General features: G+C 34.9%; 2 protein-coding genes across 5 annotated transcripts; one reads left to right on the top strand and one right to left on the bottom strand.

Moving 5' to 3' along the window:
- Window positions 1–4,731: 4,731 nt before the first annotated feature.
- LOC137722394 (Pentatricopeptide repeat (PPR) superfamily protein) lies at window positions 4,732–13,498 on the top strand. 4 transcript variants are annotated; one of them, XM_088692301.1, is made up of 13 exons: window positions 4,732–4,970; window positions 5,312–5,548; window positions 5,975–6,068; window positions 6,533–6,764; window positions 6,943–7,045; window positions 7,150–7,214; window positions 7,760–7,876; window positions 8,631–8,726; window positions 9,123–9,276; window positions 9,547–9,647; window positions 9,881–10,030; window positions 12,311–12,406; window positions 12,820–13,498. In XM_088692301.1, exons 2-13 carry the CDS (start codon window positions 5,515–5,517, stop codon window positions 12,925–12,927), a joined length of 1,350 nt encoding a protein of 449 aa, XP_088548427.1. In that variant the 5' UTR covers window positions 4,732–4,970; window positions 5,312–5,514; the 3' UTR covers window positions 12,928–13,498. The 4 variants fall into 4 exon arrangements, 2 of the variants coding, with proteins under 2 accessions (XP_088548427.1, XP_088548426.1); XR_011066758.2 differs by lacking the exon at window positions 4,732–4,970 and having other exon boundaries at window positions 5,316–5,548; window positions 12,820–12,992; window positions 13,120–13,498; XR_015961423.1 differs by lacking the exon at window positions 4,732–4,970 and having other exon boundaries at window positions 5,368–5,548; window positions 5,972–6,068; window positions 12,820–12,992; window positions 13,120–13,498.
- Window positions 13,499–14,180: 682 nt separating this feature from the next.
- Window positions 14,181–20,792, bottom strand: LOC137722395 (solute carrier family 35 protein (DUF914)). The gene is made up of 11 exons (XM_068461386.2): window positions 20,244–20,792; window positions 19,496–19,590; window positions 18,685–18,742; window positions 17,923–18,117; window positions 17,689–17,765; window positions 17,417–17,499; window positions 17,042–17,093; window positions 15,830–15,898; window positions 15,314–15,400; window positions 15,137–15,198; window positions 14,181–14,805 (listed from the first exon to the last, which is right to left on the bottom strand). The coding sequence occupies exons 1-11, from the start codon at window positions 20,368–20,370 to the stop codon at window positions 14,583–14,585; spliced, it is 1,128 nt and encodes a 375-aa protein (XP_068317487.2). The 5' UTR covers window positions 20,371–20,792; the 3' UTR covers window positions 14,181–14,582.
- Between the last annotated feature and the right edge of the window lie 1,346 nt (window positions 20,793–22,138).

The raw sequence follows: 22,138 nt of genomic DNA, 5'->3' as shown, positions 1-22,138 counted from the left end.
TGTTTACTACAAAGCCGTTCACAATATTCATCAAACAATCCAAGTAATCTATAAAACATGGTTTCAATTTCGATATTTTTTCAGCAATGATTGCATGAAACATTCACCATGAAGCATGAATTCTAATTTTACGTTTTTTTTTTTTTTTTTTCAAATTATAGATTCAGCTTAAATTTATTGTTCTTATAATTGTGGTGAATTGAATATGCGTGAATAAGAGAAGAAAAAAAATGCGATTTTTCAAACCCTACACGCATGGGAGCCGCAGCCTGAAGCCGCGCTGCCCGAGCTACCAAGTTGTTACTACTCCTAAACTCTAAGGTCCAAAACAAAGTCGTTTTGCATCACCTTTCTTATGGACCTGGGTTGTCTGCAGTCGACCCGCAACCCAATTGGGCATATGCACCAAACCGTCCCACTTGTTTTTTTTCTTTATGGCCTTGTTTTATTTTTGGCTTGCATGAAATAATAAGCCCATTGGTTAGGCCTTGTTTTTCACTTTTCCTTCTTAGCCCAATAATTGAGTATATAATCTATTAACCCATTTACTTCTCCTTTGTTGCCCATCAGTCTTAATAACCACTCTTTTGGGCCTGCAAGCCACGACAGCCCCATATTTTGGGTCGTCACTCATTATTTTCACACATAGGTCCCGAAGCTATTCCTGTTCACTACATATGTGTATTGTGTTTGTTTGTAGGTATCATGAACCTAGAGTTCGTACGTAAACTCGAACTTGAAGTTTTGAAAATAAGTGTCATAGAAATTCGAAGTTTCATAAAACAATACACCCGTAAAAATCCGGAGTTCTTGTAGGTGATTTGTTAGGATTACATGTAGTGATGCTTTTAAAAACAACTGTAAAATTTAGTTTGTGCAAATTGCTTTATTGTCCATAATTTTATTTTGTGATAGAAGACAAAAATGTTTTTTCACCCTTTTATGGTTGACAAAAAGAGTTTAATTAATATGTGGTTTAAATTAACTTCTTCCTTACAAATTTGTTATGCGTAAATAAACTAATTTGAAATAGGTCCAATTTTATGGAAAGAGATCCTCTCTGGATCCCTTCCACCAAATCCATCCAATCAATCAATCCAGGCCCTTGAAATTTGATCCAACAGCTACGAACAGGGGGTCGCTTTAAAAGTTATAATAACTTTAGCTGTTGGACTAAATTTCAAGGGTCCGAATTAGGTGATTGGGTGGATTTGGTGGAAGAGATCCGGAAAGGATCCCTTTCCCAATTTTATGGCCTAACAATTGGATTAGTCCAATTTTTAGTTATTTTTTTATTTAGGTCCATGAATAGGACTCCATGTGTCATCACTTTTTGTTGTTAGGTTGATACTTTGCATTGTGGTTACTATTTTACTCTACTATAGCTATTCAATGGAAAAAGAAAAAAAAAAGGCCAAAAAAGAGAAAATGATACGATCGGTACTTTGATAGCGATTCTTAAGTTAAATAATCGCTAAATATAAAGCGACTAATATCATTAAATGTCGCTATCTTCATACCGATCCCTCCCTTTTCAATTTTTTTTTCAATTTTTTATTTTGTTAATGTTTCTTTTATTTATCTTATCATAACAACAAACTATCATATATATGTTTTTTAAAATATATTTTTTCCGTGCAAAATATATTATAATTCAATTTTTAAACACTTGTAATCAATGATTTAAAACCTAAATTTAAAGATATTTTTCTATTTTCTCACTGTAAGAATCAATAAAAATAGTTTCAGGATCTAATAATCGGTAGGATCACATCCAAAGGTTTTGCAATATTTTCCTTAACTACATCGCAAAATATTTCTTTAAAGATAAAAATTTCAATTTTTTTTTTCACAAAAAACTATGTGTTATAAGCCAAAGTTAGAGTCATTCTATTCGCACCACATATTTCCTAATATTAGTTTAGGACATTTCCAAAATTTCGGACACCTATAAATCTCTTGGGGGGCCTCGCTATTAGTTATATTATTTTTCTATTTTTTTTTTCAACTCAGGTGCCCTATTAGTCGGCATAAACTTAGATTTCAACTGATCTTTTATAATCTAAACTACCTATCATATAAGTACTTTTACAGTCTGAACTACCTGCCATATAAGTACTTGTACAAGCTAAACTACCTATCGTATTGTAACTACCTATTATGGTGAAATAATTTTACATGATTCTAACAGTAAGATGTAGTTCTCCATCTTGGTAATGTTAAAATCCCCCGAAGTTAACACAATCAATGTCAAAAGTCACTTGAGCAATTACTTACATAAGACAATCAATGTATAATGCTTGCAAATCATGTAACAAATACTAGCAAAAATGAAGTTTACTGTTGTAAACGGCTCAACGAAAACATGTAAAATTACTTGTAGTTCTCATAGCTTCATGCAAATTCAAATTCAAATTTGGATACTAATCTAAAGGAATCGCGAGGAAAATTCAAAACAGGAGTCAGATAAAGTTTTTGATGAAACGATGAGATTTGATGAGTAACTTTTTATTTATTTTAATACAACGATATATTTTACATTGAAAAATATGAGAGTTTTTTTATGAAATGATGAGATTTGATGTGCAACTTAAAGTTCCATGTTAATTCTGGAAGAGTCATGATAAAACATTCAACGACAGTCAGTGCAATTTTGTTTTCAAATTATGGACACTTTAATTGCTCTACTTATTAGACCCTACCTATGACTGTGCAATACATTAGGCTCATATCAAAACATGCGGATCAGGATCCTCTTCTGAGTAAAGGGTGAGGATTCTCCTGACCAAGCCAATCAGGCTGTTGAAATTTTATCCAACGGCTACAAACAGAGGCCCTCTAAAAGTTATAATAATTGTAGCCGTTGGATAAAATTTCAACAGTTTGATGGGCTTGGTCAGGAGGATCCTTAGTCTTATATCATATGATGTACATAGTAAAACAAACGTACAGAAAGTCATAAGTAAATATAATTGTACCATTGAGCTATGTTTGTTGCCCTACAGGGCTCCCCAAAATTGTTACTAGTTGGATTGACAATAGTGGATTCAGGATATATATATATTTTTTTGGGAGCCTAATAAATTTTCGGAAGCAAACAATATGTAGATTTTAGTGTGGCATTTTGTTGAACGGTTGGTGGACTATAGTCATCTCTAGAGGCATATTGCAAGAAGGTGTGTTGATGGATGTTGAAAACAACTCACAAAAAGGTGATGCCAAGTCTCACTCGGACATTTTGTCGAACACTTTAACCGAAAAACTAAGAACTACAACTCAAATAAATTTCAAAATCACAATCTCAAAAACCAATCAACTTCAAATCACATTTCAACTTCTAAATTATATAAGAAAAACTAACACTGCAATAAAATAAAATAAAAAAGCACAAAATAACTACAAACTAACATTGCAATAAAATTCAAAAACTAGAAAAACAAAACTTAAAATTCAATTCATAATTGAACGAAGACATCAAGAACGTAAAAATTAAAAAAAACTTGAGAAAAAGCGAAATTAAATCGATGAACTGGAAATTGAGCCCAGCCTCGCTGTTAGTTGTCGTTTCAAACAGAGAAGTAATGGCAATTTCGTCACATACACACAAACAGAAAAAACGCGTATGATGTCATCTTTTACATGTATTAAATTTTGTTTCTCCTTGAAATAAATTGAAATCCTTGTCTCAATTCAAAATTAAAATATATTAGTACACTTTTTGTGTATAATCAACTTGAATTCGAAATAGTATTTGAAGTCTTAGTGAAAGATTGGATTTGTTATTTAAAAAAAAAATGTTTACTTTTCGTGGAAAAATACCAATAATTTCTCCAAGACTTTAACACTACTTTTGGATGAGTAAATTTAAGCTTGCTAAGAAATAATAAAATGATAGAAATTGAAATGACAGAATTTTTATTTCTAAAATTTCTGAATTTTATTGTTTGGCCAATCTAAAATAAAAATAAAATTTAAATGCGAAAATTAACATGTATATAGAGTCATTAATAATAAATCAAAGATTGTAGTTAGAAGATGCGCTAATAATGGTGGTGGTGACAACGGTGATGCTAGTGGGTGGTGATGATGGTGGCCATTAGTAGTGGGGGTGACTAGATGTGGTGGCGGCGGCAGCGGAGGGTATGTGGTTGTGACATGTGGAAAAGGATCCTTGCTAGATCATTTTCCTGGGGATTCGGAAGATCTTATAATCATATTCGTTCATCGTACATTATGCGGTCAGAAATCATTTTAAATTTTTAAATATAAATAGTACCTAACGAAAACTGCCCGCACGATATACGATAAACAGACATGATTACAAGATCCTCTGGATTCCAGGAAAAGCATCCTCGCAGGATCCTTTTCCGTGATACATGATGGTGGCCACTATTTTTATATAAAACTAGCCTTTTGCCACACGCAAACGCGAGTGACAATTGGCCTTTTTATATTTTTTTTATTTACATATTTTTAAAAAATTATTTAAAAAAAAAGAAATGAATTAAAGATGTGAAACCACCCACTACCGTGGGAGGTTTTGTTTTTGTTTTTTGTTTTTCTATAATTTTAAATATTAAATGCATTCAAAATAAAAATATGGTTAAATACTTTAGCTTCTTTTGGTTCAATTGTAATTTATGAAATTCTTAAAGGGCAATTTATGGCATTTTGAAATGCTTCACCATTTTAAAGTGCTCCCTTTATATATAAGAATAGATAAGCAAATACATTCACGTGGGATTTTGGAATTCAATTTTTTGTTTTTGTTTTTTTTAGTACATCAATATTTTAGGTGAGGGGCAACTTCGGCTAAATCACACAATGGACAACCTAATTTGATATAGAACTTATCATCCATGAGATTCGAAGATTTCTCATTTTTAAATAAAGAGGAATATCAGTAAACTGTATCGTATCGAAGACTCTTGTTTTTTTTGTTTTGTTATACTATTGGGAAAATGATCCGAGTAAGACCTGGTTTGGTACTGAGGTGATTCTGAAAAAAGCTGCTATTAAAAAAAGCTGGGAGCTGTTTTTGTGTTTGGTAAACACTCAGCTTCAGCTTTTTTTCACAGTTTTGGATGAAAAAAAGCCAAAAACAAGAAGCTGCAAAACTTAGCTTTGAAAAACCGGTTTTTTTTCACATCTGTTTTACATAAAAGTTTACCAAACACTCTAATACTGCTTTTTTTTTTCAAAAGCACTTTTACAAAAAAGTTTAACAAACACTCTGCTGCTTTATTTCACAGCTGCTTATTCTCACAGCACAGAAGCAGCTTTTTTTCAAAGCACAACAATACCAAACCAGCCCTAAACCTATTGAAGAGCCCACTTAACACCTAAGCCGAAACATGTGGACTTCCTAATGACACTGTAATTTGTAAACCTCCACCACCCAGACACCCACCACCACCACCGCCCGCCACCCACCCAATGTACAAGTTACATCAACGGCATCGATAATCATCATACGAGGACGTACTCCACTTACCACTCATCTCTCCGTCTCGCATGGCAATTGCAGCTGCTGCTTCTCTCCCCTTCGGTAATCACCATCATATTCCTCTTTTCTCCCATTTGAATTTATGATTTTATATAAAGTTATTGCGATCATGCTTCACTGCAAGCTCCGTGAACCAATGAAACGCCAATATGCGAAACGCCTGTTTCGATTTTCTAGTGAAGGATCATAGTTTTTGAGGAAATACCCACACGCAGAAATTGATTTATTGGGATTTTCTGCTGAGAATTCACACAAGTATTGAGTTGATTATGTTTAATTTGTAATTATTAAGATTTAATGAAAAGAAATTTGTATATTCAACTTTCGAATTTTCTGTTTTCGTCTTGTTTTCGCTTATTTTCTTGGTAATTTGGTTTATTGTATGCATTAGCTCCTACTTGGAACTTGGAAGCTTCGATTTTTCAGGGCTTCTGACACTTTTTTTTGTTGTTATTTTGTGCTCTGCAGAAAGGGTTTGTAGTTCTACAACACATGGGATCTCAAGTAGTTGGATGAAACCGCCTTTCGATGGTCGAAGAGCCCTTGATCTTCCGGGCATAAGGTGTAGCTCAGTTTAAAAATGATTGCTTATATCGATTTGTAGGGGCATTAATATGTGAATATGTGGAACATGTTGGGTTACACTATCCGGAATCTAATAATATGCCATCAATACCATTGTTATTAGTTTCTGGTTGCCAGGAAAGTGGAGAGAAAGAAAATAATCTCTTCGTTACGACGAAAACAATTCTTGTTGAATGAACATGAGTAATCTTTTTGTTAGCTATCTTTCATTCTCCATTCCTATGCTACACTCTGGTATGGAGTTTAATGCTAGAAAATGAAAATGATGGAATTATGAGTAGGACATAGTGTTTTTGTGTGACTATAGCTTGGCGGGGAATTTTTCTTTTCTTCCATTACCTTCATTGATTTTCCTTTGGCTATTAAATTTAATTTAAAACTCCAATTTTGTTGCAAAACTTATGCTCTGCTTTGGTCAAAAGTTTACTTTTCCCATTATAGTTTTAATTGCAGGAATCCTCTATTTGGATCAACACAATTCCATTGGCTGTCTAATGGACATGACCTTTGTCATTCCAAAGTTTCCGTTGCTGCAGATTACTCAGATTCTGTTCCCGATTCCTCTAGTTATTTGACTAACCAAGGTTATCATCCTCTAGAAGAAGTGAAAGTGTGCAAAATGGTTCGGGACACTAAACTCACTTCTGCTGAAATAGCAAGAACAACAGTAGAGGTCTGTTTTGATAATCTGTTCAAGTAATTCAGAATTTGAGTACCACAAGGTCTGTTAGTAGGGCATATGGATGATGACATTTAAGATATCTATTTGCGGGACAAATCAAGTAGCATCAAACTATCAGTGTGATTGGTGTTTTTACTATGCACGGTTAAATTTTATTTTTCTGCCTCAGGCTAACTGCAGTGCTACGGTGGTGTTCCCAGGGAGGGTACATTGTGAACCACATGAACAAATTTCCTGGGCTGAGTTTGAATATGTTATCGATGACTGCGGAGGTGTTTTGCTATTTATTTTGTTAATGGTTTTATATTTTCATGTCATTTTTTAATTAATAAAACAAAATTCTGATTCCATCTTGTTATTATAACTATTTCTGTAGATTTATATTTTGAAATTTTTGATGATGCAAACTTATTAGAAGATCGTACAGCAAGTAGCCCTGTGGTAAGGATCTGCTCGCCCTAATACATTTTCTTTACTTTAACAGAAAATCTCTAGGTCTAAAAGTTTTGAGTTGGCGAATATTCAATTTGATTCCAGATATTTTGAAGTTTTAAAGAAATACCCTCAATTACATTAGAAAATGGGAAGTGAAGGTTTTAGTTAATCTGTGAACTCTTTATATGGTTCTTATTCTCTCTCTCTCTCTCTCTCTCATTAAAGTATTTATTGTCTAAGGTAATTGCATGACCGTCTAATACTACAATGTTATAAAACATGGATTTTGACACTTTGGTATGTTCATGGATATAATTACCACTTTAAGGCTGCAGCTATGCTGTTTCTAGTTCAGTATTGCAGGTCCAATTGTGTTTATTTAGTTTTTGAAGATTTGAAACAATTATATGTTGACATTTATATCAGCTTTGACAGTTAAGGCTTAAGTATGGTTGATATTGTTTAGTTATATTTTTCACTTATATTTTGATTTTCTTACGCATTTCTACTAATGGCAGAATTGATATCTAATATGTGTGCATTGCCTTCAGAATGTTTTGTTCGGGATGGATATCCTTGCATATGATGATGCAAGAATATCTGGTGATTTCAGCATTCTAGATGGTAGCAGTAGCGATGAAATCCCTTTGGATGATTATTATTCAGAGGTCAGCAGAGGCAATTTTTTATTATTTTTTTCAAAACAAATATGACAGTCTCTTTTTCATTTAGGATTGGGTGAAAGGTTCAACCAACATAGATGGGAATACCAGGGTTTGGGTTGAAGAAAAGGAAATTGGACCTCATTTTTCAGTTTGGTTTTTTTTTTTTGAGAACAATTTTTTCAGTTTGGTTTACTGATCAGAAATAGGCTAAAAAGATGGTAAAAGAAAATCTGAAAAAATAAAATTCCTAGCATAATCTTGATGCTTCTGATGCCTCGGACTCCAAATTATTAGCATGGGAATCTTTGTAGCTAGGATAAAAGAAATTCCCACTATCAATTCGAAGTTTTAATAGATTAGAGGGAAGTGCGTAGCCAATCTAAATCCTGCCAAATACCATTTAAATTCTAATTGGTCTGGATGGCTAACTTTTCCTTCTTATAAACCTCACAGTTTCTTTTGTAAGCACAATAGAACACTTTGACGTGTTAAATTTTTTATCTTCCAGTTGTTTTATAACCTTTGTCTGTATAGCATTGTAAGCAAGGCTAAGGAATTTCTTGTGTTTGATTTCATATGTTTTATATCATCTTTCAGTTCTTACATCTCTTAGACACATATTACATGTAGACTTATAGATGTCTCTTCTTTTCCCTATTTAGTATCCCCACCCCCCTTCGTTCTTCCTAGACTTAACTACTTTACTTTCTTAATTCTGCATAGATGGTGAAGCTGACATACCTCTTGGTTCAAATAGGTTGTGGACTCTGAAGTTTCTGATGTTCTAGACTGGGGGTTGCCAGATACTTGTAGCTCAATTCATCCTATATGTTTTGCGAAGTACTTGACAAAGGTGATTTATAGATGTATGTGGCATTTACGATTTAAGCTGTTGTTAAGAATGAGTATGAGCATCCAGCTATTCCATGAGGGGTTAGAATAAATTTATATAGCAGGACTGAACTGTTTACACACTGTTATAAGTTTTATGAACTTTGTTAATGAGCCATGTATGGTATATGAATTTGGGAAGTGGTAACCTGATAATTCGAGTAATAATTTTTATACTTTGCTTGAAGTTCCATTTGCTGTAGCTCATTGAGGGAAAAACGAGAAAAAGAAAATGACTGCTTATATGTTACTATGGTTGAGGAAGCTTTTTGATTAAGAACAAAAGTTTTTTATGCGGATCTTCTGGACATTAATCTTACATAATATGGATTGATTTATTAGGCATGTTCTATTGCAGGCTATTGATAATGAATACAATAGGAAAATGGATCATCCATCCAATGGCGTCTCTATTTTAGGATGCCTCAGGCCTGCTTTTGCTGATGAAGAATTCTATGTAAGAAGACTGTTTAATTACGAAGATAGCGATGGATACAACTCGGACTGGAAAGGTATTTTGTGCTTCACATTGGGTTGATTTACTATTTCAAATTGACAAACTCTTGGTGGGTGGAGTAAAATGGTTAGATGTTTTTCTTTAACCAGATATGATGCTTTTGATTTTTGGCATGAATTGGATATGTACGCACTAATTCAGCTGATGGAATCTAATAAATCTTGTTACTGTCCTAAATCCTAACCTAGTTATTCTTGTAACTGACATAACAAGTTATATACCTGTTGGCTATTTCAAGTTGACCTAAACTTAACTTTTTGTTTAGATGGAAAAAGTGTGAGCCTTAGTTCCGAAAGTGATCGTAGCTCAACTCTCTACAGGTTGGAGATCATGAGAATAGAGTTGTTCTCTGTATATGGTGTTCAGGCATGTTCTTTCTACTGCCATCTATGTAGCTTCTACCGTTTTAAGTGGAACAATTCTTTTAATGGCCTAATATGTTAAATTCTGAATTGTAAAGGTCCAGAAAGTTGGCTTATGTTTTATGCAGGCAATAGTATACAAATATATGACTTTTTAACAACTTTTTAACAACTTTTTAACATCGTTTATATAAAGTCTTCTTATATTATTTTGTGTTAATTTTCTGATATTTGCAGTCTACAATTAGCTTGCATGATTTTCAAGATGCAGAACCTGATGTTCTAGTAAACTCTACCTCAGAAATTGTAGAACGCTTCAGTGAAAGAGGTATTAGGTGCGATGTTGCTCTTAAAGCTTTATGCAAAAGGAAAGGACTTCATGTTGAGGTAACTAATAAATTATTTGTTTAACATAAGCTGTGTTGCAGCTGACTTATTATGTTTAATGTTCAATGCGCCTCTTTTATATGCTACAAGTTTGAAGAAACTTTTTTTTTATTATACAGTTTGATTAACAGGGTTTATGCACAGAGTCAAATAGAAAGAAATTTTTGTGTCCAACATAGGAATTATGTGCTTATAACTAGTTACCTACAAACTCATGTCTAAAGTTTTGGATGTTGTCTCCTATTTTGTGTTGTGAAGTCATGTCCCTGACTGGGATTGTATGGTTTAGTGTGTAAGGAATTAAGTGGTTGCCTTATATTATAAGCCTACAGAATTGACAACATCATGAGTTTGGACTTTTGATGAATCTTTTGGATCAAATATCCTAAGGTTTGCTCAGTTTATCCACTTTTTACACTATAAAAGGTGAAAGTTGACTGTCGAGTAAGAATTTCACAGCTCATTATTTTGACGATTTTGAATTTGGATGATTTAAAAAGGTCATGTTCTTGCTAATCATCCTTGTATGCTAAGAACTCAGTAGGGGCAGTAACTTGCTTACTAATTCCTTGTTCCATTGCCTGGCGCTAGTGGAACTTTGTTCTATTTACTCGGTAATGTGTATTGGGAGATCCTTACGGGTAGCCAGTCTTTACATAACTCGAGTCAGCTTTACTTAGGCCAAGCAATGCCCAAAAGTTCCATGTTTTTCTTAGTTCCCGTTGAAATTAGAGTTGAGGAATATGGTAGTGCTACCTGGAGGGTCAATAATTTTTTAATTTTTCTATCAAATTTTGGATCACTAATTCTAAAGACGTAAGACTTATTAGGGTGCTAAGAAGAAAAATAAACATCATTACAACAATCCTAAGGTTTCTATTCGTACATGAGGAAAACTTTGTTTAAATTTTTGTTGACTAGCAGTTAACGCTTACGCAACATGGTCGATAGGGACACCAGATGAAGAAGTTGACTGAGTATCAAACGTGGTTGACTGACTTACAGTTTACCAGACTTTTTCAAACAAACTAGTTTAGCAATCCAAAGCACATGTATTTTACAAAAGCCGAGGTCCAGTTGAATACTATGTAGCAGTGATTGACAGAAATATCGATGAAGTTCTGTCTTCGATTATGAATCTTTCAGCTCCTCTTGGAGGAGCAGACTCTATAACCTTGGCTGTAAATCTGACTGATGCTCAGCATATTATTCTTCGGACCATTCATGAAGGAACTTGTGTGAGATAGTCTATTTCCTCATGATTTTAACTTTGCTTCCATTAGCCTCCTCATATAGGAAAGTAATTCGGAGATTTCTCACCTGACATGCTAGGAGAACCAAAATCCAAGGTACCAAAGAGGCAGTTGAGCAGTTATGATGACTAATCACTTGTCTCTTGCCAAACTGGATGTGCCCTTAGGTGAAGGCGGATGAAAGTTGGAAACTTTGTTCTTTTATTTTCTCTTCAACAAACTATCTTCTTGCCATAATTTTTTTTTCTATAGGTCTCTAGCAAGGGAGTCGAAGTCTTCTAGCCTCCAGATCAATGTGTCTGAGTTGTCCTTTTGATTACCTTTTGGTGAGGACCAAAGTCGACATGTTCGCCTGCATGTCAAGATTTCTGCAATAGCCGCCTAGCAGCAACTATGATAGATCGTTCTTCTGTTACCACAGGGGTGAACAAGAGTTTGATCCACGGGTTTCTAACCTCCTTGACTATTTTTAATTTAGATTCGGCTTCATGTAATCCCTGCATTTGATTGACCATAACCTTACATTTTTTGTAGAATTCTCTAAAGTTCCGTTAATTTTTTAATTGGTGGACTAGGGTTTGGAGTTTAGAGATTTACAATTAGTACCTCCATGGGTGGTCTGTAAAGTATATGAGGTTTCCTTTAGGGTACTGATTAAAATATCCTTTTGATACACATAAGGAAAAGGCACATTAGAGAACACTATTGCTTTAGCATCTGCGTAATAAATCCTATGTCTAGAGGCATAAGGCCGTCTGTTGAAATTCTATCACATAAAGTGGTTTGAGTAAGATGTGTTTCCTGTTGGGCAATGAGCCCAGGTGGACCCACTACCACAACCAGCACCAATGCTCCCCAAATCTATTGAAATGCTGTACTAGTGTCCTGAGATTTGACTCGCCTGTTCAAATAGTCATTGCTTTTTATTTATGATTGTATTTAATTTATATAAAAAATTCTTTTTAGTTTGTTACTACATTCAGCTTCAAATAATTTAATTTGCCTGGTCTTCAAATAACTCTCATAGGGAGCTCATTTAATCGGGGTTGACAGTCTTGGAATGGATGTTAGAGTCTTCTCAGGGTTGGAAGTGCAAACTCATCGTTTTCCCTTCAAAGTCCGGGTAAGCATTTTGAAAATAAAATGCATGCTATGTTCATAAAAATGGAGGCTATTCCATGACAAGAACCTTAGTTACATCTGTTATCTTGTCCATTGATTTCTTTGCACACACCAAGTAGACATTGGAAATGCAATCTGCAGCACGCACAGATTTATTTGCTCTTGATCCTTTTCATTTTGTATGAGAAACAAATGACCATGCTTGATTTGCTTAAACGGTCATTTTGCGGGAGGCATGTTCTCATCTGCGTGCATACATGTGCTTATCTGCATGCATGCATGTGATTTTTTCTTCGTAAAAGGTACAGAGAGAAGTGCATAAAATTAGTCGTGTATTGATAACTTGATACTGGCACACTGGTCAACTTAGTTTCACAGATAACTAAAGGATTTTATGTACTTGTGTATATGTAGGCCACATCCGAAGTTGCAGCTGAAAAACAGATTCAGCAACTTTTGTTCCCGCGCTCTCGCCGCAAAAAGTTGAGTGCTCATAATGTTAGGGGCGTGGAGTCTTACTAATTCGCTCATTTGCGCTACTGTGAAGGAATAAGTTCTCAAAATAAACTTCAGGCTGGAACAAAGGGGTATTCACTTATTTATTTTTTCTTTGTACGCTAGCTTTGATGTGTAACGCTCTTTCGTTTTTCTTTTTTTTCGAAGAAACAATAAGCTTGTACTAGCTTTGATAGGAGAGAATCTTCTTTCTGCTAGAATATGTCTGATGATAGAACAAAGAACATTATAAACGGTAGCCCCTTTGACCTGGAAACCTGGAACCAGTATGTTAGACAGGACGGAGCTCTGACGATGATCGGCTTAAATTTGCACCAGCAGGATTATGGGAACATGTAAGTAGCAGGTAGTTGAGATGACAGAATAAAATGTCCGGCGATGAAAGCAACGGTGCAGTTTCATTGTCGTCGACCGTACTAATGGGAAAGCTTGTGATCCTTAACGCAGTCTGTTTTGCTGATTTTTTTCTTCACTTTTAGTTAAGCTTTTCTTTCGTTGGTCGGTAAACTTTAGTTAAGCTGTAATGAGAAACCAGGTTGAGAATAAAAGTAATTAAGAGCACTGCTGAGTAACCAAATTACTGGTACTATCGTGTTACTTACCAAATTGCTGTGTTAAACGGATTGCGGATGAACACCGACGCGACCTGGTATAGGTTTATATCACAAATGGTTTTTGAAATCGATTCTCAGATGGTCTTGAAACCGGAGCAAAATGACTAGTTGACATTTCCAAAATAGTCTGAATTAGACAATACATCGGCTTCTGCAATTGTTTGTCTTGTTTTAAAGTGTTTTTAAAATGGTTGAAAGTGTTTGGTGAAAATGTTTTCGAAACCAATATTTAGTTAAAATGCATTGAATCTTAGGAAGTACATAACCGGAGCTTCTTGTAGGAAATAGTGCTTTTAGAAATAAAAAACCTTTTCTCTAAAAGTACTTTAAGATATTTTAAAAACACTTTTAAACGAACCTTGTATGTTGTAGGCTAATGGTTTCTTACAATTGTTTTGATTTGTATAAAAAGTTTAAAATGAGAGTATCACTAGACGACGTGTTAGTAGTACGACATACATAAAGAATAATATTTGCATCCCACTCTTAGTGAAACCACTACGTTCCACTCCTTTCATAACGAATTTTTTTCGTTCCACCCTTTTGTTCGGATTATAGCATATTTATAAAAACTTCTTTAAATCCAAAGGATGGAACGATGGGGTTTCACTAAAGGTGTGATGCAATTATTATTTACACATAAAATTAACATTTGGTAAATTATTAATCACCTTCCTTCCAGTGGCATTGTCACATTAAAGAAGAAATTTTAATGCAGGCAGTACGCGCACGGTTGGCGGTACGACTTCCTTGCTTTACAAGCTAATGATCAATTCGACACCATACGTCGAATGACCAGCTAAAACTTCCAGACTTGTTCGAATCCTCCTCTCGGTAATTTAGTATAGATTATCCTATCGTTTGTCAAAGAAAGAAAAAAAAATTATACATTTACAATTTTCAACCCTCAAACATCCATTGTTCAAGTTTTTGTTTAAATAGCAATGCAATGAAGCCAACATTACTTCCTTAACCGCGGTGGTCGCCGTCGTCTCTTGTCACCGATGTTGATATAGCCTCTTGAGTTTTGAGTAAGAAAACTTTTCTTCATGATTTCCTCCCTTGTACATATTTTCCTATGCTCTTGTTGTCAGCTACTTCCCCTTCTGTACTGCTACCAGTAACAGTTTCATGCCTGCTGCTATCCCCGGATTTTGAGGTCCCGGCCCCTGTTCCTCGACCTACTGGACCAGCTTCCTCGTCAAAATGTTTGCTTCGCACTGCATCTTCATCCGCAACATCAGCACGGCGTTGATCCTCTTCTTCACCCCTGTAGCAAATGTAGAGGACAATGCATACATTAGTCTGCTAGCATAGGAGGGAGGAAATAAAATACTTGTGCACATCAGAAGACACGAATCAGAGCACCGCACAAGTGGCAAGGAACAATAAGTGTTTTTATTGACGAGTTGATGTCTAGAATGATTACTAGGCTTCTGCCAATGTTAATCGGCATTAATTCGCGTATTACAACATCCTTTCACAAAACTCATTACAGCAGTTACTTCCTAGATGAATTCTGTAAGCAGTTGTAATTATGTAAACAAGTGAGGTAGGTCTGTCAAGACAAAGAAACTGAAAAGAGAACCAAAATTACATACCCCGAATAAATAACAAGCCCAACACAAACGCCAGCAAAGGCCACGAAGTACATCCAATCAACCTGAGACGATTCTTGGCTTAGAAAGGCAATTTCACATTCTAATACAAAGAAAGTACAGATGACTGCAAAGTTTCATGATAAATAATGGAGATGGCAATACAATTAATTTACAGACCTTCTCATGGTATGCAAAAATGCGAATTAACACTGCCCACATGTCTGAGGTCAGCAACGAGAGGTTTAACATTGTGGATCCATTAGCCTGCAAGGATAAACAAAATTTATTACACAAAGCTCTATACCATACGGTACGTGCCAGATTAAAATTCATTTACTTTTCTATGTTTTGTATGGAAAACTTGATCCCATGATCTAACCTAAAACAACCATCTCTTAAACTGCCAAAGAAATATGCAGGGCAGATAATCAGCAAGAATGCGGTTGATGCTACACGAACAAGTCTTTTCATACATTCAATTGGACGATGTTATGATGTAAAACTAGACTATTAAGGGAACAGGTTACTGGGTTCATACTTCACATAGAAAGTGGACGTAAATGCTACCAAACTGAGATTTCATAACTTGTAAATGAATTTTCACATGACTCACAAAACATTAAAGGATTAATGCACACTAAGCTTCTGACTACTCATCAAGTCATTAAATACCAATTGTTTGAAACATCATACCTTCAGTAAGACTGGGACAAATGAGTAAAACAGGAACATAGCCACTGAAAATCCAACAAAAGGAAGTACCTGTAATTAACATGGACAAGAGACCGTCAAAATGCAAGCACAACTAAATTTTAAGGTGATGGAAAATTCGTCAACTATTAGTATTTTCCCTCAGGAAGAAATTCTTCCGTACATGGTTCATTGATCTACTATGAAAATTCATTCAAGTTGTATTGTCTAGATCTGATATCAGAACCTTTCCTATGTGTTATTGGTAGTCTGAGAAGCCTACAAAGCCCTCAAAAAGCCCAAGGACGGCTCATACCAAATCCATAGATTCCATCAACGGGCCCAATTTTACTAGGTCAGATCAAAATGATTTAACCAGTGGAGGACAAATGGACAATGCATAATGTCTCCTGCACTATCGACTTCGAGAACCAGCTTGTGATAATCCAAGCTAACCATACCTGTCCAGATCAGCTGATTAATCCCTACCTCATGGCTGGGGATAGACCACGAACCAAGACACTGGGCCATGTGCCCCCTCCTGAAAAAGGTGAATGTACAGTAACATCACAGGAGTCAGAGTTGTGTCAGAAGACTCCGGTGTACTCCTGATACCCCATACACACACTGGCCTACCTATTCTGCCTCTGCATAAATTGGGTTCAAGCTAATACAGTTTGCCTATCATAAATACTCTACAAAAAGTCCAAACATCAGCTAGACTAACTCGGCCATCAATGCCAATTTAGCACACCCTGGTATCCCCTACTGCAACAACCTTTTCCCTCTATGTGTTCATGCAGGTGATCAATCCTAGATGCTCACTTCGTAAATGAAGACATTTGACCACGAGAGATTGGCACCAACAATTTCCAGGTTGTTCCATATAATTTGTTGGTTAATACCAAAAATAATCAACTGTAACCATTAGTTTATTATTCGCATGAAAAGAAGAAATAACTCAGCTCTCCTTTATAGATCAATCAAATTACCTATTTTGGCACCAAAAAGCAAAAATGTCTTAAATGTGATTTAACAATAAAAATGGCAGGAATATTTTTGTTTCGATATTTCAAAGGAATCAAATTCTTGCTGCTGATGTGCAGATGTGCACTGTAGCTATGAGCAAGTTTGAGTTGTTCAATCGAGAGAGAGAGAGAGAGAGAGAGAGAGAGAGAGAGAGAGAGAGAGAGAGAGAGAGAGAGAGAGACATACTGCCCCAGACGACCAGTGAATGGATTTGAGCTCATGGCGCTCCAGTATGCTCCTATAGGAATCATTAAGGGTTACAACATGATAATAGAATCACATGTATAAAACACTTAACACCACTTTGCACATGATTAACTTCTTTGTATTATCTATTATGACATTTAAAGCACAAGTTGAAGGAAATTAAGGTGTAAGTAATTCATTTGAAACTGCATGTATAGATGATCAAACAAAACTCCACATAAGATCCAGCAATAGTATCCCCTTTAAAAAAAATGAACATAATCAACTAAAAAACAATCACACAAGTCCACATGTTTACTAAGAAGTCATAATTCTTGTAAATATTGATTGCCTACATCCAAAACGAAAGGATACATTTGGATAGCACTGACGAAGGCACCAAACAAGCCCAGCATGGACATAAGTTCAACCCTGTCGGCATTCTTTACTAGAAACTCCTGCATAAGAAAAGAGAATCAAGTAATTTGCAAATGCCAAATAGCATCTATGAAGACTTTCTCCGTGCTAAACGTTTGTTTACTAGATATCCCACATTATCTATGATAATGGAAACAGGCATAAGCTATGTTAATAACAAGAAATATTTGGCTACTCCTAAAACCCAGAAAGATTGTGTATTTACTTACCTCACTGACATTACTGACAGCATACAGCGTAGCACCAGCAATTACTAGGGCATCTCCTACACTGGGCTTGCTCCCTCCTACAAGTCATAACAGTGCATATAACATCAGAAAACCACTCAACAAACATATGCAGGATAATTTACCCCAACCTAATTATATATGGTTAAAAGAATTTAACAAACAAAACCAAGATAATTGGAAAAAGCTACACTTGACCAGACATATGTTGTTTACCTGCTCGATCACCTGCATGAACATCTGAAAAAACAACCATGACTAGCCCAGCAACACAAACCACCACACCAGTTATCTTCGCGAATCTATATTTTGTTTTTAAGAAAAGCCAAGTAAGAAGCATAACGCATGGGATAGACCAACAATCCAGCAGCATTACGCTTGTTATAGATGTGTATTGATAAGCCTTCACCACTGCAGAACAAATGATATCAGTTATCAAATATGAAACTGTTGTAGGAAACCAATTTTTATTCAAATTTACTCCTAGAAATATCCAGCACACATACTCTACTTATAACTTGAAAGTAAAACTTAAGCGATGGCAGTTGTTCACAGTTTTTTTATTTTTATTTTTTAATTTTTTATCAAGCTTCACAGTTTCTTTATTCAAGAATCAATAAGCAGAATACATCTTAGGATAGACTACACTGTAGCTGTAGTTCTAATTCGATGGTTGCATTGGTACTTGCTGTTTACATGCTGCTGTTTTGGTTTCCAGATCTTTCACGCATCAATTTCTTCATTTTTCAAGTTTTCTGTAAAATGGAAGCCTGTGCAGTGGCCAAAGCTAGGAATTCTTCTTCTTTTTCTCTTTCTTTCTTTGTGGGGTTGAGGCCAAGATTTGATAATAAATTCAAAATATAGTTAAGTCTCCAATGTAAGGAACAAATCTTCAGAATTCCGTAAGTTGCAAACATCAGTCCAGTTTAAAACAATAAAACCAAAGTATACGCTCAGTCTACAAAATAAAATACGCACCTAGAAAATTTGCCTCCACGTCCACTATTCCCAGAAGCACATAGTAATACCATTTAGCCTGCACAAATTCCGAAGGGAGATTAGAGAACAAGTCTTTAGAAACTTCTTTTTAATGATTTATGAACATGTTAGTTGATTACTTCGTAGTTATGCCGTAAAAGAACCACTTAAAGGTTCACTACTTTAGTCTTTTTAGCCAGCTAAATTAGCTCTTTCTTAAACTAAACCAATAACATCAGTGTTAAGATCAATAGCCACAACCAATTGACAGAAAGCACAATCATAACGTCCACCAACCAAAATCAGTCAATCTCTCATTTGTGATCACTCAAAGGCACCTCCCACAAGGAAACACACACATTTTTAATATGCTTTAGATGTTTCATTTTGGACAATCCATATGCATGGATCATCTCACCATGGTGGCAGGTTCTATTTTTTTGCCAGACCAAGGGCAGGTTCTATCACTTTTTTTTTTTTTTTTTTTTTTTTTAGTAATTTCGTTGATTACCAAGAACCATCATTTGGTTAACTACACATGTACAATCCAAAAATCACTAATTTAACAGAAACCCCCTAGGGTCACAGTTCCAGGGTCTAACAAATGCCCTTTATATGTCATCATGATTGCACTGATCCTCCGAGTCTGCCGTTTAACAACATGCTACTAATCTATATAACAAAGTCTCAAAACACTAAAACTTAGCTAGATGTAGATGTCTAAAAACCAAATTGTATCACATAAAGCGAAAAGGAAATCATATCTACACAAAGAAAAAAGGTAGTCTTATAGAGGCACAAAAAAAATGACCTTAAGTGGCTTCCTTCGGTAAAGCATGATGCCTCCATATACAATTGCCAAGAGCACATAGTTCAGAAAAGACTGTGAAGTAGGAACATTAATTCCTGCCAAAAATAGGAACATTAAACGAATGATTAAATAATAATCCTTTTAAAAAGACATTGCCTTTTGAATGAACAAGGAATACAAGAAACAATTTAGTGAAAAGAAGACTAGATGACGCGGCAACCTTATATGAATCACAATATGAAGAGTTTCAGTAGAATTTGAAAAGAGGACCATCGACTTAGCCACGGAGATTGTGGCCAACAAAACGAGAGATAATTGGTGAATGTATTAATAGTTACAATCTCCAAATGGGATTGTACTGTAAAAGTGGACCTCCCAAATATATACTTACATCCAACAAAACTTACTTGCAGGTTTTGGCGTCCGGTAATTAAACCTCAAAAAACCAAATTTAGAAGCATAATCACCACACCAATCCAACAGCATATATCAAATAACAGATGACAGTCAATGTTCCCGAAAATGCAGAAACATTATAAAAAAAGGACGACTCCAAGCCAACAAGCCTCTCCGCTTTGCGAGGGTCGGGGAAAATGCAGAAACAATATAATTTCATAATATGGACCTTCCCTTTACTCGTCAGCAATCAATCACGGATTATATTGTTCTTTGCAGTTGTTACATACCCAACTACTTACTCGCATTGAAATAAACATACATAGACAGTGGAAAATAAGAAAAATCGAACCTTTTTTGGCAAGCTCAGATGATGAAAAGCCTGTAGAAGTGATCAAAAGCGAGAGAAACTGGCCCAACCCAAGACCCACCAGTGTCTTCTTTACCCAAAAATCTTTAAACCTCATCATATTTGCCATCAAAAATCCGAGAAAAACCCAAATTCAAAGGCTTTACAAGAACCCAACACACTGACGAGCTAAATGTGTCGAACAGTAGAGTGAAAAAGCTAAAAACTCAGAGAGTCAGAGACCCATTTGCAGAAGCTCCACCCTTTTGAGTGTTAATGGCGTTTAAAGGATGACAATTTACTGAATTTCGAAAACCCAAATACTAATGGTGGATTTTGTGTTTGCGTACGACTCAAGAACGCAATGGGAAGGGGCCTTGAGCCTTGGGGAAAAACGAAAGATAATACAATGAATATGGATGCACGAAAGGGACTGTGAAATCGAGGTTTTACCCGAATCACAGAGTGAACGGACGGCTCAGCTGAGTGAACCAAATTCTACACGACACTTCTGACGGTTGTGTTTCAGAGCATCTCCAAACGTCAAAATGTACACATCATTAAAAAGGTAAAAACAATATTTTTCAACCAAAAAGTTAAATTTGACCTGGCATCATATGAATCAACAACTCTCATTCTTACTGTTAAAATTGATCGCATTTTTATTTTTTGATTGATTATATTAATCTTATTTTTGTTTTAAAACATTTATTATAATAGTTATAAGATAATAGTTTAATTTGACAATTTGAGTGAAGTGAAACATTTTAGAAAATATTAAAGTATCACATAAACCCTCAAATTAGAAATATTCTCAGCCATTGAATTTTGGAGAATATCTGGCAATTTTTTGTTCATAGACAACTTGTTAATTTAATTGCTACTATTTATTTACTTGACGAACTTCATTTTAATTGTCTTTTTAAGAGATGTTTTTTTACAGATTGATTTATAACATGGATGATTTTGATAATAAGCATAAAATTTTGCAAATCGTTCACAAAGTGTTCGAAGAATAATTCCTTCACATTTTTTTGTGGAGTTAAGCAACGTAAATTATGGGTTTTTTTTTTTTTAATACAATTACACTATGGTGAGGAAATTTGCGCAAGCCACTCAATCAGACAACTATAATATCTTAGTATTGAACTCGCTATGAAAATCGATCATAAAACTACCCACTTAATCACCTACAAATAAAAAAGAATACTATTATATTATAGTGATTAAGTGACAAAATCAATTACTGTTTTATTAAAAACAAAGATATATTACACTAAAGAGTGAGGGGAATAAATTAATCCGACGCAAAAATCTAAACTTAAAATATCACTCTTATTAGTAAAAAGAAATACAATTACGTGTACTAAATGACAAATAAAATTATAGTTAAGGTCAAACAACATTTTGACAAATTAATTGATGTAGACTAAGGAGTAAGGAATATATAACAATATTAAACATTTCTTTCACGACAAAAATAATAGTTTCCAACTATTTATTGATGTAATCATGAGCATATATGGATGTGTATAAAAAGCATGCATTATGTAACTTGTGGGGCCTCTATCAATAGACTGGATGACGACTTGAGGTAAAGGGCCTAAAGGCTACTTTTGACCCAGAAAATGCGGTGGAGTTGGTCTGTGGCTGGCTATGGTCCAGAGTGGGGCATAAAGTGAAAAATGAGGAGAAATGAAAGGACAGAAATCCTCTTATTTTTTTAATGCGTTGGAGTTGGATGTTTGAGTTGCATTTCCAAATGAGGGATTGTCTGCCTTCTCATTTTCATACTTTTTTCATGCTTTTTCTTGATGTGTGATCATGATTAAATTAGGTTAATATTTTATATTAATTTTTTATAAAAATAATAAAACAAAAAGTAATAGGAATATAAA

The sequence above is a fragment of the Pyrus communis genome, chromosome 4 (genome assembly GCF_041283825.1).
Source record: "Pyrus communis isolate YQ-2024b chromosome 4, ASM4128382v1, whole genome shotgun sequence".
NCBI lineage: Eukaryota > Viridiplantae > Streptophyta > Magnoliopsida > Rosales > Rosaceae > Pyrus > Pyrus communis.
The sequence above is the reverse complement of the archived record's forward strand: the minus strand, read 5'-3'. Positions and strand labels throughout refer to the sequence as shown.

Bases quoted from the DNA above. Each gene is read 5' to 3' on its own strand.
- LOC137722394 (XM_088692300.1), top strand. From the start codon at position 5,515: ATGGCAATTGCAGCTGCTGCTTCTCTCCCCTTCG. The intron at 6,069-6,532 runs GTGTAGCTCAGT...TTCCCATTATAG, and splicing joins CTTGATCTTCCGGGCATAAG to TTTTAATTGCAGGAATCCTC. The intron at 6,765-6,942 runs GTCTGTTTTGAT...TTTCTGCCTCAG, and splicing joins TAGCAAGAACAACAGTAGAG to GCTAACTGCAGTGCTACGGT.
- LOC137722395 (XM_068461386.2), bottom strand. From the start codon at position 20,370: ATGGCAAATATGATGAGGTTTAAAGATTTTTGGGTAAAGAAGACACTG. The intron at 18,118-18,684 runs GTGCGTATTTTA...TTTGTTCTGCAG, and splicing joins CGTGGAGGCAAATTTTCTAG to TGGTGAAGGCTTATCAATAC. The intron at 17,766-17,922 runs GTAAACAACATA...TATGACTTGTAG, and splicing joins TCATGCAGGTGATCGAGCAG to GAGGGAGCAAGCCCAGTGTA.